General features: G+C 44.6%; 1 protein-coding gene across 2 annotated transcripts in view; it reads right to left on the bottom strand.

The window, feature by feature from the left end:
- Window positions 1-15,355, bottom strand: part of NT5DC2 (5'-nucleotidase domain containing 2) — a 28,754-nt gene extending 13,399 nt beyond the window's left edge. The window contains exons 1-5 of one of the 2 annotated variants that reach the window (XM_030500548.1): window positions 14,768-15,355; window positions 6,653-6,837; window positions 5,791-5,865; window positions 3,830-3,885; window positions 2,001-2,094 (exon numbers count right to left, since the gene is read on the bottom strand). In XM_030500548.1, coding sequence (XP_030356408.1) covers window positions 2,001-2,094; window positions 3,830-3,885; window positions 5,791-5,865; window positions 6,653-6,837; window positions 14,768-15,050 — 693 coding nt within the window. In that variant the 5' untranslated portion in view covers window positions 15,051-15,355. The remainder of the gene's footprint in view (window positions 1-2,000; window positions 2,095-3,829; window positions 3,886-5,790; window positions 5,866-6,652; window positions 6,838-14,767) is intronic. The other variant, XM_030500547.1, reaches the window with a different exon arrangement.
- Between the last annotated feature and the right edge of the window lie 2 nt (window positions 15,356-15,357).

Raw genomic sequence — 15,357 nt, 5'->3', positions numbered from 1 at the left:
CTCCTACTGAAATTACTAGGTATGGCAGAGTGCAGCAGAGCAATGACCCAGCTTTCAACACCTTAAGCATAGAGAAGACAGTTAAATCTTTGATATTAACAGGTAAGATTTACCTTGCCAACAGTGATATCATTCAAGGATAGTTCCTTGTGGCATTATCTTACAAAGCAAGTCCAGCTTCCACTCATCCCATTTAGTGGCCTTGACTTCCTTACAGCAGATAGTGTCACGAGTAGGATGAAAATTGGACCACAGTTTTAGAATGCTACATATGCTTTTTCCACAACACCCACAAGTTCTCTACCTTGATTACAGGCCATCACTAGTTCTGCCAGTGAAAGCCACACTAGCTGCACTGTCTAACCCCGAGCAAGATCTGTGCCTTCCTGCTGCAGGTGTTAGTATGCTGGTAGCTGTCCACACACTCCTGCCAAGAGAGGATCGAGAAAACACTTAAGAGAGAATACTTATGCACTTCAGCTATATCAGTCCCACTTGTCTCATGCCTTGCTGCCTGGAATCACTGACTGGCAGCCCTTCCTGGTACCCATACAGGTAGTGACATCAGCATGGCAGACTAAAGAGGACAAGACCAAAGATCCCTGCTAAAGCCTCACTCCACACCAATTGCGCTGCACCTGCTCACAGCAGCAGTCATCTTAACCCAGCTGCTTTCCCACTAATGTGTTAGTGCACAGGCTGAGCAGACACTGCTGTGTGAAAATGTCATTAGTTGTATATACTTTCATTCTCTTTGGAATCCACCTATTAGTTTATGGAGCTGATTACATTATTAGGAGAGGAGTTGCACCTCTTCACAAAGAATAAGCTATCTCTACTTCTGTGGCCAAATGTTATACTGTATTTTTCAATACTAACTACAGGAAAGAGGAAAACACCTGGTATGTACAAAGCAGCACAGAAAGACACCTTGGCATGAGCACCTGGTCCTACAAAAGGCCACAGCTCAAAGCAGATTTCATGCTTACAGTTATTTAAAAAGAAAGGTGAAATCACTTCACATTTGCCGGGAGTGAGGAGAGTTGCACAGCGGGAGGCAAATGGAGTGCAGTTTACAGATAACAAACACTAAACAGAAACATCCTATTTCAAAGCTGGAAACAACACTGAGCTATAAACAGAGTATACATTTATCCAGAAAGCAACCACCAAGATTAATTGGTCCCAAGAGAGAGAGAGGAATCAAAAAATGACCTTGCTGGAGACTTCACACAGCAGACTCAAAGGGGTATTACCAGAGGAAGCTTGCCCTTCACAGTCCAGCTTCCCCTAAGGCAACTGAACTAACAAAGCGCAAGAAACAAAGCTTTTCTGGGGGGAAAGGGATGTGAGGCTCTGCTTGCCCACTGCATCACATTAGACACTTGAGGCAGAAAAATCTCTAACTTCCTCTAGTTCAGGCAACTGAAGGATTTCTACAGCTCCTAAGGGCACAATGTCAATACTTTATTGTGACAGTAAGCTTTTCTGCCTAAAAAAAAGCCAAAACCCACACTCATGGATGTCAACCCTATGAATAATAGCAACTGAGGTGTGGAGGGGGATCCCTTTAATGGAGGAAAAAGAACCATACCCAAAACCAAAGAGAAAGGCACTGCAAGCGCCCTGCTGCTACACACACATACGCCCCCTCCTGCACAACTCGCTGCAAACAGCATCACTGCAGGCTGCTGTTGGGAGCTAGATTTGGCCAAGGACCAAGCAGGGAACATCTCCCTATCAGTCTCCAGAGCCGTACAGCTCTAGGCCAATAGCCCTGGTGTTTAGAATTATTCACAGATGTCTTTCACATGCTAAACTGCTAAATAACCTCTGGGGCAAATTCCCACTAGAACAAAACCACGCACTGCAGGTCACTAGGGACTAAGCCTTTTGGAGTCTGAGGGAGGCTGGAGTCATTCACATGCTCACACAATTCACTTTGTTTTCATAGCTCTTAAAAGAGCTGCTGCATCATAGCAGTAAAGGGCTTACAATACCTTGCCATAGAAGTCACTCATCTGGTACAGGGGGATGTGCTGCGTACCACCATAGAGTTCAATTACCTCTTCATCAGGCACTGGTTTGAGCCCTCTAGACACAAAACAACAGAAATAGTTTGTCAATAATCACCAGTCTGCACAGAGCTACAAACTGCAGAGAAAGAGAAGATGGGACAAACAGGCTCCTTTCTAAAACTCACAAATTTATCTGGCACAACAAAGATAGCCAGAGAGGCTGACAGCTCCATGGTTTCTTAAGATTCACATAAAACCTTTCCTGAGACATTCTTCAGATACCTTGTTTGCTTCTTCAAGTTAATTGAGGGGCTTTATCCACATTCCAGCAGAGTTCAGACAGAGGCTTCTCTCCGCATGCTGTCAATCTGCTGATGGGACTGCCCCACCAAATCAGCCCCACGACCTGACTTTGGCTCTGCTGGGTAACTGTAGTTTTGGAGGTTGCTTCCCCAAGGTACATCACCATTGAAAGCAATGGAAGAGAGATTTCTGAAAATGAAGATTCCTTCCTATCCAGTTTTTCTAAGCAAAACAAGTTCTTTGCTAAGACCATTCAACAGAGGCCATATTTTTTCCCTGAAACATGGTAGTCACAGGTATCATTAAGCACAGATATCATCAAGCACAGGTATGGCTATGAGCTGTACCACTTGTGAACATCAGGTTATGTGACTGCTGCATGTTTTGCCTCTTGCACAATTTTTGATGGCTGTTTACTCAAGCAGTCAGCGACTTTCCCTTGCTCCTTTCTTCTTCAATAATGGTACAGCCTCTGAGAAGTCAAAAGTTGCCTCAGTTGTGCTCAAAAGCAAAGGACAGTTTAGGAAAAGGATGCTTCAAGAAAGATAATTACAAAATGACACTATGGGGAAAAAAGTTTAAACAAGTTTTCATTAAAAATCTCTTGCAAAGCTGAGTTGAAATATGGGGCAGCACCAAGCCTCTCTCTCCCCACTTCAAAAGCTGGCACTCAAAGCAGCCAATTCTCTTTGATTATGAAACTCCCTTCTTAAAATTCTTAGAGTGTTTACTGTAACTGAAGCTTAACAGCAAAAGGGCAGAGTTCAAGAAAAAAACAACATTGGCTTCCATGCTCAGGAAATACAACACAGATTTACAGGAGCTTTGCTACCAATCCCTATGAATTACTACTTCTTACATACTAACCCCACTCCACTTTGGGGCAAGGTTTTCTCCCAGTCTCCAAACTCTGCACTGTTTCAGCCACTTATCAAACACACAGCCAGCTCTCCTTGGAGGACAACAGGAGCTAAAACCTAGGCCCTAAACTGAGCCCAGATTCTGATGGATCATTACTTCTATTGACATGACTGCACTGCTTTAAGATTTTATTTGCACTATCTATCTGGACCACTCCCCTCTTAAGTTTATGAGAATGAACAGCAGACCTCTGCTGGGATACATTCCTGCCTGGAGAAGACAGGCCTGTATGTGGACCACCTACAGAGGAGTCCTTTCCTAGTGGCACTGTTTGCTCACAGACATTAACCCAGGCGTGCTGTCACGTACTCAGACATCACACAGAGTACGTGACCAGATGTGTTATTAACCATTACAAAAAGCTCCAGGTCTTCCCACCCACACTTGGCTTGAAATGCTTGAGAAAAATAACTCCCTGCAATTATATGCCAGGTAAGCATTTGAAGCAAGCGCAAACAGGATAAGCCAGATGAGAGTGTGTTCTGCTCAAAAAACCTCACCCCATATGCCATGAAGACACACTCAGATTTAGTAAGCCCCCTTTGCATATATGAGTATTTAGAAAATGACTTTCAGAGCTGACAGACCTATATGCCGTTCCCAGCTGGACATAATGGAAAGCATCGATCTTCATGAGAAGACTCTGTGATAAGGGATAGACATTTACTGTTAGAAGTAAGTTTGTACTAAAACCTTATTTAAGTTTCAAGTTCCACCCGAATTACATTTAGAAAATAAAATTCAATATGAACATTCCACATTTATGTACTATAAGCTGCACTTAGTCTCCAGCCACTTTCACACACACTTACTCATACTGTGACTTATAATTGGCCTCTCTGGCAAAATATCACCTTTCTATGAGCCAAAATACCACTCTGTGTTATACTCCAAAGTTTGTGGACAAGGATGCAGTTGAAAAACAGAGAGAACAATATTTCTGTGACTCAGTCCCTTCTTATCTCTCTTCCAAAAGCACACACGTTGAAAAGGAACTTTGTGTGCACAAGAGATCTATTTCTCATCACATTTATCTTAAGCAGAACGAAACAGGCAAGTCTTGGTTTTGAGTTCAGCTGCACCGAGTCCTTTTCTTCACACAAGAGCTCTCCCCCTCCACCATTTCTCCCTCTCCCCAATAGACTTCAGCAAAGATGTTCAGGAGCATGCCAGGCTGGTAACATCAGAGCTTTCTGCACACTTTTTGTATCAGACTCACATATTCATGAGTCATCTCTTCTCCACCATCCATCATTGTGAAGCCCTAACACAAATGCTCAGGCATCAAAAGCAGCATCATACTAAATCCACAATGCTCTGCAACTTGAATAAGGCCACAGTATCGAACTATTTGTGCTGTTTCTACCACAGTGCAAGGTAACAGATTCCACAGAACATTCACAACCTTCAGGCACCTTCTTTATCATGATACCGTATCATTGCAGCTGGTTACACCATGGGCAGACCTCCCACTCATTTGTGAGGAGTGCAGGCAAACATGCTGATTAACTTAGATAGGCACTACCCAGCTTTTTGTGTCTTTTGCAGAATCTGATCTAAGAGAAGAGAGTTCTCACCTTCTACTCACTCACTAGCTTTGCTTAGCTAGGCTAGTCTGTGTTTTGCCAATACATGAGCCAGAGATTTAAACAGAGAAAGAAACTTCTCAGTGTCTCTCACAGATCCACTTCTCACTCTATGAAGTCAGAGGCATGGGCAGTCTGCTGCCATGCTGCCACCAGAGTTAGGACAAAAGACATGGGAAAACTCTATATATTTTTCTTCATTTTCTTTTCTTCCACTGCTGGAGAACAGCACACACACTCCAGCCTGTACTGCCTGCTACCCTGGATTTGCTCAAAGCTCAACGTGGGAAAAGCTGCTACAGTGAAGCAACTTTCTCTACTGGGCTCCCACCTGACTGCCTGGCTGCAGCAGCCAGCATGACATCATTGGGCATCGGGCTTTCAGGGAATCTGTCCAAAGCCCTGAAAAGGGTTAAAGCTAGTGCTTGCACTTTGTTGGCCTGTGCTCCTAAGAAGCATGCATCTCAAGTAGCTTGGATCTTTTTCCAGGCAGTCCTATTATTCAGGGTAGGGGGTGGGGAAGGCTTCCTAAAGCATTCGCCTGACAAGTCATTTCTATTATTAGAGTAAGACATAATGCCTCTGCTCCTGGCAAATACTTGTAGTTGCAGGATTGAGGTTTGTTGATTAAATTTCCTGAAAGACAGAAATGATCACAGAAACAAGCTCAGTTTTCTATTTATTAGGTGCAGAATTAACTGACTTTTAAACTGGCAAGGCTTATTTACCAGAGGTCTTTGCTAGAATGTTCCATTCGGCTAGAGGCTACCCAAACACAAAAGACATCTTTCCCTTGGAAGGTTTATAAACAAGAAGAACCCACAAGATGAAAAGCACAGCCACCTGGGCTCACTGATAGCTTGGTGATCAAAGTTATTGCAAGCAATGACAGAAAATATTTCCACTAAAAACGTAACTCAATGGAAGACAAAGCTCAGAAGACTGAACTTTGTACAGCTTACCTTTTGTACATCATAGTGAAGTCCACGTATGGCAAACCCTGGAATGTAGTCATACTTCGCAAGCCCTTCTGGATACTGAGAAGACAAACAGCGACGTTGTTAGAGGCATAAGCATTGGATTATCAACAAAATCATTTCACCTGTTGAGCTGTCTCAGTCCAACTAGTTTGTTCACCCCAGGCATAAACTGGCCAAGGAACAGGTGCACATGATTTTGCCCCTTCAACAAAGAAAGTGGATGACTAGAGAAAGACATAAAGGAACAGGATCCCCAAAACTAGTTTCTCTCATGTAAGGGACACTAGTGAAAGTGTAACAGATTCATGCAGGCAGTGAGGACACTTCCAGTAAGCTCCATTCAATGCATATATTTGGCAAAGCAATGGCGCTGCAGAGCACCTCTAAAATGAAAGACATGGCTAGGAGAACATGCACAGACCTATTGCAAAGAAGATGCCCATAGGTGGACAAGCTGTGCAGCGTCATCTGCATTGACTCGCACAGGTCAAGTCCTGTATAGCTCCAGTGATGGTCCACGGTTCATGTTTATCCACTATGTGTACCTCGAACCAGCAATTCTGTAGGCATTATTGCCATAGTTAAGTAAAACAGACCAGACCTTTCTAGACTAAGGTTCCTGCTTCATATTTATAAAACCTCAGGAATGTAGAGTGTGGTAAATTGTCTCAAAGGAAATTAATTACGTGTACAGGCAAAACTTTCTGCAATCAAAGATTGTGAAACATGACATTTATCTCAATAAAACAAGTAATTGGCACATGTGCACAATGAATCATTTTGCAAGCACGTCTGGGGCATTGCAGTAAGCTTAATTGGGTGGAAATTCTTAGCACATCATTACCTTGAATTGTTCTATTAGGATGTCTCTGGCAGTATTGAATATCATAGAGTGTAGTAAATTAGAGTACTGTGCTAATGTGTAATCGTAGTCAAAGCCATATATCTCAACATCTCCCAGGCTGATCTCATTGTTTGCGTAGATAGCTGCCGGGTTGAGGAGATTGCAGACTCCTGGTGGAAGGAGATCTAAGAGAAGGGAAAGGGGAGAGGTTAGAGAAACTGCGAGGAGCACTGAAATTTCAACTTTTCATTGTGGACCTCTTAGAGCTGGAAGTACCACAGAGCAGCAGCAAAGGAGCACACTGCTGCTGCTGTAAACTCACCCAAATAATCCTCCCCATGAAAAAACACACTGTGAAATCTCTGGCTGTGACTAGGGATGAGCCTTTCCCAGTAAGACTGACCTTTTGTGTCAGGAAGCTGCAAAACAACATCCTCTCTGGCCTACATGAAGCAAAGCAGACCGAGATTTTCAAGTCTCAGATTTCTAGCTCACAGCAACTGCTCAGCTGCAGTTTCAGCAGCAGCTCACCAGCATGGAAGGTAGCTACAATATAATACCAGGAAAACATGCATCCCTCACTTAAAACCTGAGCAAGACAAATAGGCTAACTCTCCTCTGAGAAACCTGGATTACTTCAAGTTAGAAGTGGTGAGGTTTCTCTTTCGGCATTTTTGGTTTCTCACAGAAGCAGCCAGACTTCACAGAGTAATCCTGCGGGTACTGTTAGGGCTTTGTTGTTGTTGTTGTTTCGTGGGTTGGGTTTTTTTAAGTATAAATGGGCAGGATAAAACAAGATTTTGTACAGACACCAACAAAATGTAAAAAAACCCACATTAAGCTATGCTTTTGGAGCACGCAATGCTGATAGCACCAAGTTATCTGCTTTCCTCTGATAAACAGCTGTGGAAACAGCTCAGTCCTTGCATGTGGTTTGTCACTTCAAAACAGGGTTACTGTTCAAGATGCTTGAGAATAACACTTTGCTCCCCCCACCACTGGGAAAATGGGGGTTAAGTGACCTTCCAGCTGAACTACCTGTATTTTCTTTTTCAGAGCTAGTCTAGAGAGCAGAGAGCTTTAGCGACACTACAATGGGAGGGACAGGAACAGACCCTCCCCAGGCTTCCCACTCCTGAGAGCTGTCCATTGCAAGGTGAGAAAGAGCAATAAAAATAGTTCCCCATAGTAGGTTGCCTAGTCACATCCACACTGGGGGACAGAGAGGGGAAGGAGCCATTTCCTCCCTCCTCAAAGACAGGTAATTTTCTCTTTGAATGATAGGAAGAGTGCAGACATTTTCCAGATTCTACACAGCATCAGTGGGTAGGATTGTTTTTTCCCTTCCTACCTTAACTTCTGGCTTTTAGCAAGAACCCCTGTGCCAGTTCTTTAGTGCTTCCTTGCTATAAAACCAAGTTTCATCTGAATCTAGAATAAAAAAAATATTATTAGAAAGAGATACCAGCCATTCCCAATAAAGACTTTGTCTGGAATGATTACAGAATTTAGGTAAAAGCCCAGAGCACATTTGTGAGCACTAATCCAAAGAGGTGACCAAAGAAACAGGATTCAGATATATCATATTTATTTTTCAGGGGGGAGACACATTACAAACATACCCATCCCTCTCTCCTAACTCACTTTCCTTTGGCCTTCCAATGCAATTCACTGGATCAACTAGAGAGGAACTACTAAAAAAGCAAACAGTATTTTAAGGGAGAAGGATTGACTTAGTGGCTACACAACAGGAACAAGAGATCCCTTTCAGTGACTCTGCTGGTGGCAAAGTTCCTGGAAGAGGCTGAAGAGAGCGGATGCAACCAGAGAACTTTCCACTGGGATTTTGAAAGATGGGAACCATAAATAGGATTTGGATGATCACAACTTTCATCCTCCCATCATAAACACTCTTTGCACCATAAACAAACAAACAGAGCTCCACTTCCTGTCCTCACCTCCAGATAACTTGTGGGAAGATCTTTTTCCAAGCAAACCCTGGCATTTACAGGGTGTTATTTTTCTTCCTCACAAGCAAAATGACACAGCCCTAATCATATCACAGTGTAAATGTGCAGCACTTTCATCTTCTTATGAACGCATTTTTTTATTAATACAACAAATGCACCCCACTTGCTGCTACCGTATCCCTATGGAGAGGTCAAGCTCTTCCAACATTCATCATTTGCTAACAGATTTATGGCAACACATTTTGATAGTGTTGTCTGAATACCATTGTCTGAACCCCATCTCTTCTTTCACAGAGGACATGACACCCATCTAGATTCAACAACAGCCACAACTTCTGCAGAAACACACTCTGGAAAAGCTAAGCGACCGGTATGGTGTTGTAACAAGGAAAGGGTAGTCTGAGATTCACCGAGAGCATGAGGTGAGGCTTATCTGTGATCAGAAGCATAAGCAGTAACTGTGCCGCAATATGATTTATGAAGTATATTTAGACCCATGGGATGAAGTAATACTCTTCCCTGCCAGTCTCAAATGCACAGAACTCTCTGTCAGAGTTCTCTGACAGCCTCCTGCCCAGATCATTTTACCCCACTCAGACATTTGGCCACTAACTTACACAGCATGTCCTCTCTTACCTCATAAGGGCTGAGAAAGATGCATACACTAGCCAAAATGCTTTCTCATCATTGCCTCACGCACATGTTCCATACGCATGCTTCCTGGAGCAGCACATATCTCCTTGCTGTGTTTCCTATCACACATCATCGTCACCAAACCAACTTGCAGCAGCTTGCTGACAGCTTGCTCTTTCCACGCTGTCATCCTCCATCTTACATTTACAGTAGTTTCAAAGTCATTGATCTCCTAGAAAGAAAGAAAAAGCTCTGGGTTTCAGTCCAGAGACCCATACTGCTGTTTGACTTGGTGTAAATGTCTACTTGCAGCATCCTCAATAGAGTCGTAGGCATCCCTCTCCTTTTTAAGTTCATGCAAGCTCTCTGCAGGTTCAAACTACCTCAGGGAAGAGACAAAAGGTGGGAGCACATGCAAGATCAGTTTCAACATGAGAGCCCAAACATGCCTGGCTTACTGAGCCTGGTTTCAAGAAGTTTGGATTTTTGTTTGTTTGGTTTGCTTTTTAGTTTTGGTGGATTTTGCTTGGTTGGTTGGTTTGGTTTTGTTGAGATTCTTTTTTGTTGTTGTTGGTTTTCATCTGGGCTGGGTTTTTTTTTGGGGGGGGGGATGTTGTTTTTTGGTTTTTGGGGTTTTTTTTAGATAATCCCAGTTTGGTTTTTGTTTTGATTTGTTTTGCTTTTTCATGTTTGGTGGGTTTTTTAAAGATAATCACCTGGGTGGTTACAAATTGTGAGTGCTTGATCAAATCCTGGGCTGCAGACTTGGGTGCTGCTGCTCTGCTGACACTCAGCACGTAATCTGCCAGGGATGTCAGCCTCAGTTCGCATGGCAGTTGTCAAGTCAAAACAGACACCCTCCAGAAGCCCATGAAGATAGCATTTTTCAAGCATGATGGCTTTTGTTTTTCCTCTGCTAAGACACCATAACAGATTGCTGGACAGATATGATAAATTACAAGCAAGAAAAAAAACCCCAAAAAATTAAAACCACTTTTGATTATTAAAACAGAATGAAAATCCCATCTACCGTTTCCATTTGAGTCCTAGCTGGAAATGGAGACAATATCACAAATAGTCACTGTCTACTCAGCACTTCACCAAGGAAGTGTGATCTAAGGGAGAACCGACATGTGCACATGTGAGGACAGTGGGGAAAAAACAGCTCTTGCAATACATACAAACCCCTGGAATCTGCATACTTGCACAATTTGCTCTCGTTTGCTACTCTGATGGTTTTAAGGGAAGTGTCTGCATATCCATGGCACATGATGAAACTCAGCCACAAAAGCAGAGCACAAGAAAGCTCATGTTTTTTTTCCATGTGGGTGTAAATGCAAAGTAAACACACAATACCTCCTTCACTTTTCCACTATGAAGCGCTGAACAGCTGCTTAAATTGGAATATCTTCATAACAGTACAAGTGTCTCTTCCCAGGCAATAGCCCACATTGTTGAAAGCACTAACACTCAAACCCCAACAAGAGAGCAGAGATGGAAACAAAAGCAGGTAATTAACTGCGTGCAATGGTTAGAGATGCCAAGACACCATATGGCCCCTTCTGATGTGAAAAATGCTCTGGTCAGGAGGTGCCAAGCACGTCTGTGCTTTTCTGAGCTCCCAGGGGTACCAACAGCATCACGCAGGAAGCATTCCTTTTCTCTCAGTCTCAGATCCAGCATGTTATTGAAGAATACATAAAAAAGGCAACTCACACCCATCTCTCACACCCTTTGTACTCCCAGAGGTCCGATGCAGCAGACATCTGCGCTAATTTCTTTGTAAGACTAGCGAGGAAAAGAACGATACTGAAAAGCAGATGGCCACCATCCTCCACGTTCTTCATGAATCAGAAAGTTCCCTTTGCTCACACTGACTTTCTTTCTAAAGGCAAACTGCCAGTTTTCCTCCCTTCCAAGTACCTCTTTATCCTTTTGAAGTGTTGTTTTGTACCATTTCCTGCAAAGCACTCCAACCAGACAAAGTAGATGCTTCTACCAAGAGGAGGGAGAAAGAAATATTAGCTTAAAGAACATTAAATGATAGAGGAATCATGTTAAAAAGAGTGCTGAAAATTACTCTGGAGCATACTCTTGAATTTATGCCATTGTGCCTAAATATTCTAGGATTTCTTGCCAATAAAATATACACAAACTAAAAGCAATATTAAAAAATACCCTGTTTCATTAAAAAAACCCCACATTTTTTATATACACAAAGGCACTAGACAAATGCTGCTGTAAGAGTTCTTCACAAGACAAAGTGTTTACATTTAGGAAAGCAGAATTAGGAAGTTAACGTAGCTGGTCACACTTCCAGGTCTGGCTGCTCATTGTCATTCCCAGTCCCAGCTCAATCTGAGGATGCCACAAGTCACTCAATGTGCACGCTCCCTAAGCGATTTACAGGGCATTTATCATCATAGCACTAGACTTGTTTCCTGGTTTGGCAAAGAGTGAGGCTTTTAAATCTTCGTGCCTGCTTGAGATTAGCGACACAAGCAGAATCAAAACGTGCTGGATTGCAAAACCCCCTCTGCACCACACCAGGATCACCAATGCACTGATCACACAGGGGTGTCATCTTGTCTCCCATTTCCAAATGCGATGGGCACATGTTGCTGCCTGCAGCCTGCACTATTTAGATGCAAAGGTATCTTGATCCACACAAACTAGAAAGAGCAAGGACTAACTCTGAGCTACACCCTCAGTGTTATCAACACCTAACCAAGTTCTTCTTGTCTGCAGACTTGTCTCTACTCTCACTAGTTCTCACATTTAACCATGCTCAAGCTTGTCATGCAGAGGCAAGGTGTTAACAGTTGTTACGAAGGTTCCTTAGGAAAGGAAATCTATTGTAACAACATTTACAAGTTTGAAAGATCTAGTTAAAAACATACACTCTTGCTTACAGCTAAATCCTCACTCACTTGCCAATTCCATAGAGTTTCAGGATTGGATGTTTCCTAGAGAGAAAGACTTTATACACTGCTTACTTAGAGAGCATATGAGCCTTCCTTGATGCTTCAGATGTCACCAAATCAGAATACAACAAGTCTTGCTCAACACCACTCCCTGACAAACGCAATTACATTTTTCATTTGGGCAGAGGAAAGAAAAGCAAAGCACATTACGTGGAAGAAGTAGCCTCAAGTTCTTGGCAGGTAATGAAATTTGGTCCTAAGTACAAGTGTTGCAAAAGGTAGGGGGAAAAACGAAGAGAATGGCTTCTTTTGAGCTAGCACTGAGGAGATTTCACCTCAGGAACACCTTTTGCGTAGCTGTATTGTGCTGTCATTTGCATCACCACACTCAAGCCTAGCAGAACACAGATGTGTTTCTACAAAGCTGAGAACTTCTGGTGCCTGGGCTCTGGCACCGAACTGTACCACCACTGAGCTTTACTGTACAGAAGCTCTTGTCCTACACATCCTGCCCTGTCCAACTCGGTCAGCATTTATCATTAGAATCCTTTCCGTGCAAAAATGCAGCATTGCTCTAGAAATCAGGTCCTAAGCAAGAGCTGGTTTGAAAACACATAATAAATTCTCCTGGCAGAGACCTCTGCCCAAAACCAATAGCAGTAACTAATAACATAGGACAGTTATTAGAGGTAGAGTTTTGGAGAAGGAAGGAAGAATGTGGTAGCCCAAAAGTCTTCTCAAACTCCATGCTGATGAGTATTGAGATGTGATGATGTTTTCAAACCCATAACCCACCACAGACATTCACCTTTACATCAGCATTAGAAATTAAGAGCAAAAGAACAAACTGATGAACATTTTGCACAAGGCAATTTAGTTATCAAGGCAACAATTAAAACCAAATTGGACCAACTCTGTTTATGCCTCTTCTTGACAAGACTTGAATAACAGCACAGTCTTGAAATTTTGGTTTGGGGAGCTATTCTTTAAACAGTTGAGGGCCACCTCATTCAACATGTCCAGTAGTTACTTGAAGGTTTGTGAAGAGTCTGCTCTGTAATGCATGGGTTACTTTGCCCAACATCATTTTGCCTTTAGTCCTGCTGATGAGTTCTCCACCTCAAGCAATAACTGTATCTCTTGCATCTCTACAAAGCGTAATTATGTGAATACAAACTTCATAATCTGCCACATAGTAAACTGAGCATTTTCTCAAGAGACCGTAACACAGCCTATGAACATATCTGCATTTTCTGTTTCAATACCACTATGGAAAAGAAATAAATAGCCTTTGAGGATATTAAGGTCCAAACACCATTACAAGTCTTGCGAGTTGGAATTTCTCTTAAGCAGTGGGGCTAAAACTCAGTCTTGGAGCAGGGACTCAACACAAAGCTACTGTCCTCTGTCAGCACCCTGCACTGCCTTAGCGGCTCAGGCAAAGGAGCTCGCATCCTGCAAAAGCCAGAATGAGCAGGCTGAGTACGCAATGGATCAGCAGCCAATTCCTTTACATTTGTGCATCATTTTATGTCAGATCTCATGTACTGGAAGATAAGGAAGGAAGGAATGACACAACTTGTCAATCTCAGAACAGCAAGACGGTTCTTCCAGATGCCTAAGGCTGGCTGCTCTCCTTTTCCAAATCCTTAGATAAACAAAAGCTAAGGGAGAGCTATTTAACGGCAGACAAAGTCACACTTCCTAACTCTACAGTGCTTACCTTCAGCATTCCCAGAATCAAGAAACTATCAGGAAAAATTCCCTGTCCTTATGCCATGAGAGCTACTTTTTCACATTTTTAGAAGCATTTAACACAGTAGAGGTCTGCTGCTGCCCAAAAGACCACAATCCTGTTTTACTAATGGACAGATTTGGCCAGTGGCACAAGTTTTCTCCTCCCTTGGCAAGATTTCAACGTATCTGATGAAACCAGGTAACTTCTTGGCCAGAAAAGCAGAAACACACATGCACACATGAGTAAAAGGTGCTTTGCATCTGTAACACAAACTGAGCTCAGGATCAGGAGACATCCTAGCAGCTGTAGCATTAATCTTCTCCACGCTCATCCTTGTGCCAATGGTGAGTTACAAGTTGGACCCTAGACTTCTCACCACTTCAATCAACATCCCTGCCTATTCATCCTAGTCTAACCACATTTCTCTATGCCAGCCAATGGCACATTTGAGGAAAATGCCACAAGCCCTTCATTTAGACCATTTGCTGTGACTTTTGCCCTTGTTAAGGGGGGGCAGTTGTGAAGAACCCCAAATACTCTGCGTGTCCTGAAACACTGAGACCAGCCGAGTGATCTTTACAGAGGGAAACCCAGGATGGGGAAAGGAAGATCGGGGCCAGATTTCAGAAGAAATCAAACCATTCCAGAGGGCCCCGGGGTGAAGAAGGTGTGTGGATGGCATTGCCAGGGAAAAGGCTGCTGACGCCGGCAGCTGCACAGCAACCGGCACATCCCCAGTTCTGCAGCGCGGGGAAAGGCACCAGGATGCAAAGAGAGAGGGAAAACAAGAAAGAAGAAAGGCGAAGCCCGGCAGGACGTGGCAGTCCCAGCGTCCGGAGACGGCCCTTACCATAGACCAGCTTCTTCATCTCGTGGTACCTGGCCCACAAATAGGTCTTGGTGTCGGCTCCCTCGGCCGGGAGGGGTTGGCTGCCCGCGGCGGGGCCGGGCTCGGCGCCGCGACGGGCTCTGCCGGCGCCCGCCGGGTGGTGATCCCGGGGCTGCCCGTGGCCGCCGTCCCCGGGGCACTGGCTGGCTTTGGGGCGGCAGCTCTGGCAGGAGACGGCCACGGCGAGGAGCCGAGGGGCCGCGCCGCTGCCCCTCATCAGTGCCGCCATGCCCAGCGCCGCCATGGTCACGCCGGACGCCGCAGCCTCGGAGCAGCCCGCACACGGCGGAGGCTGGCTCCGCTCCGCTCCGCTCCGCTCCCCGCCGCCACGGCCACAGCCCGCGGCGGCACCCGCCGGGCGGCCAATCCCCGCCGCCCTGTGCGAGGGGGCCGGGCCGCGCCACGCCCCGCCGAGCGGGGGGCGGTGCTCAGCGGCTGCCGGCTGCGAGGGGCGGGCGAGGGGCGGGTGGGGGTCGGCGGGACCCCGGTGCGGCTCCGCTCGCCGCGCTCCGGCCCCTCAGGCGAGAGGAGGTGGGCGGGGACGGAGGGGG

The sequence above is a fragment of the Strigops habroptila genome, chromosome 11, assembly GCF_004027225.2.
Source record: "Strigops habroptila isolate Jane chromosome 11, bStrHab1.2.pri, whole genome shotgun sequence".
Lineage (NCBI taxonomy): Eukaryota > Metazoa > Chordata > Aves > Psittaciformes > Psittacidae > Strigops > Strigops habroptila.
This window is presented reverse-complemented; position numbering and strand designations above follow the sequence as displayed.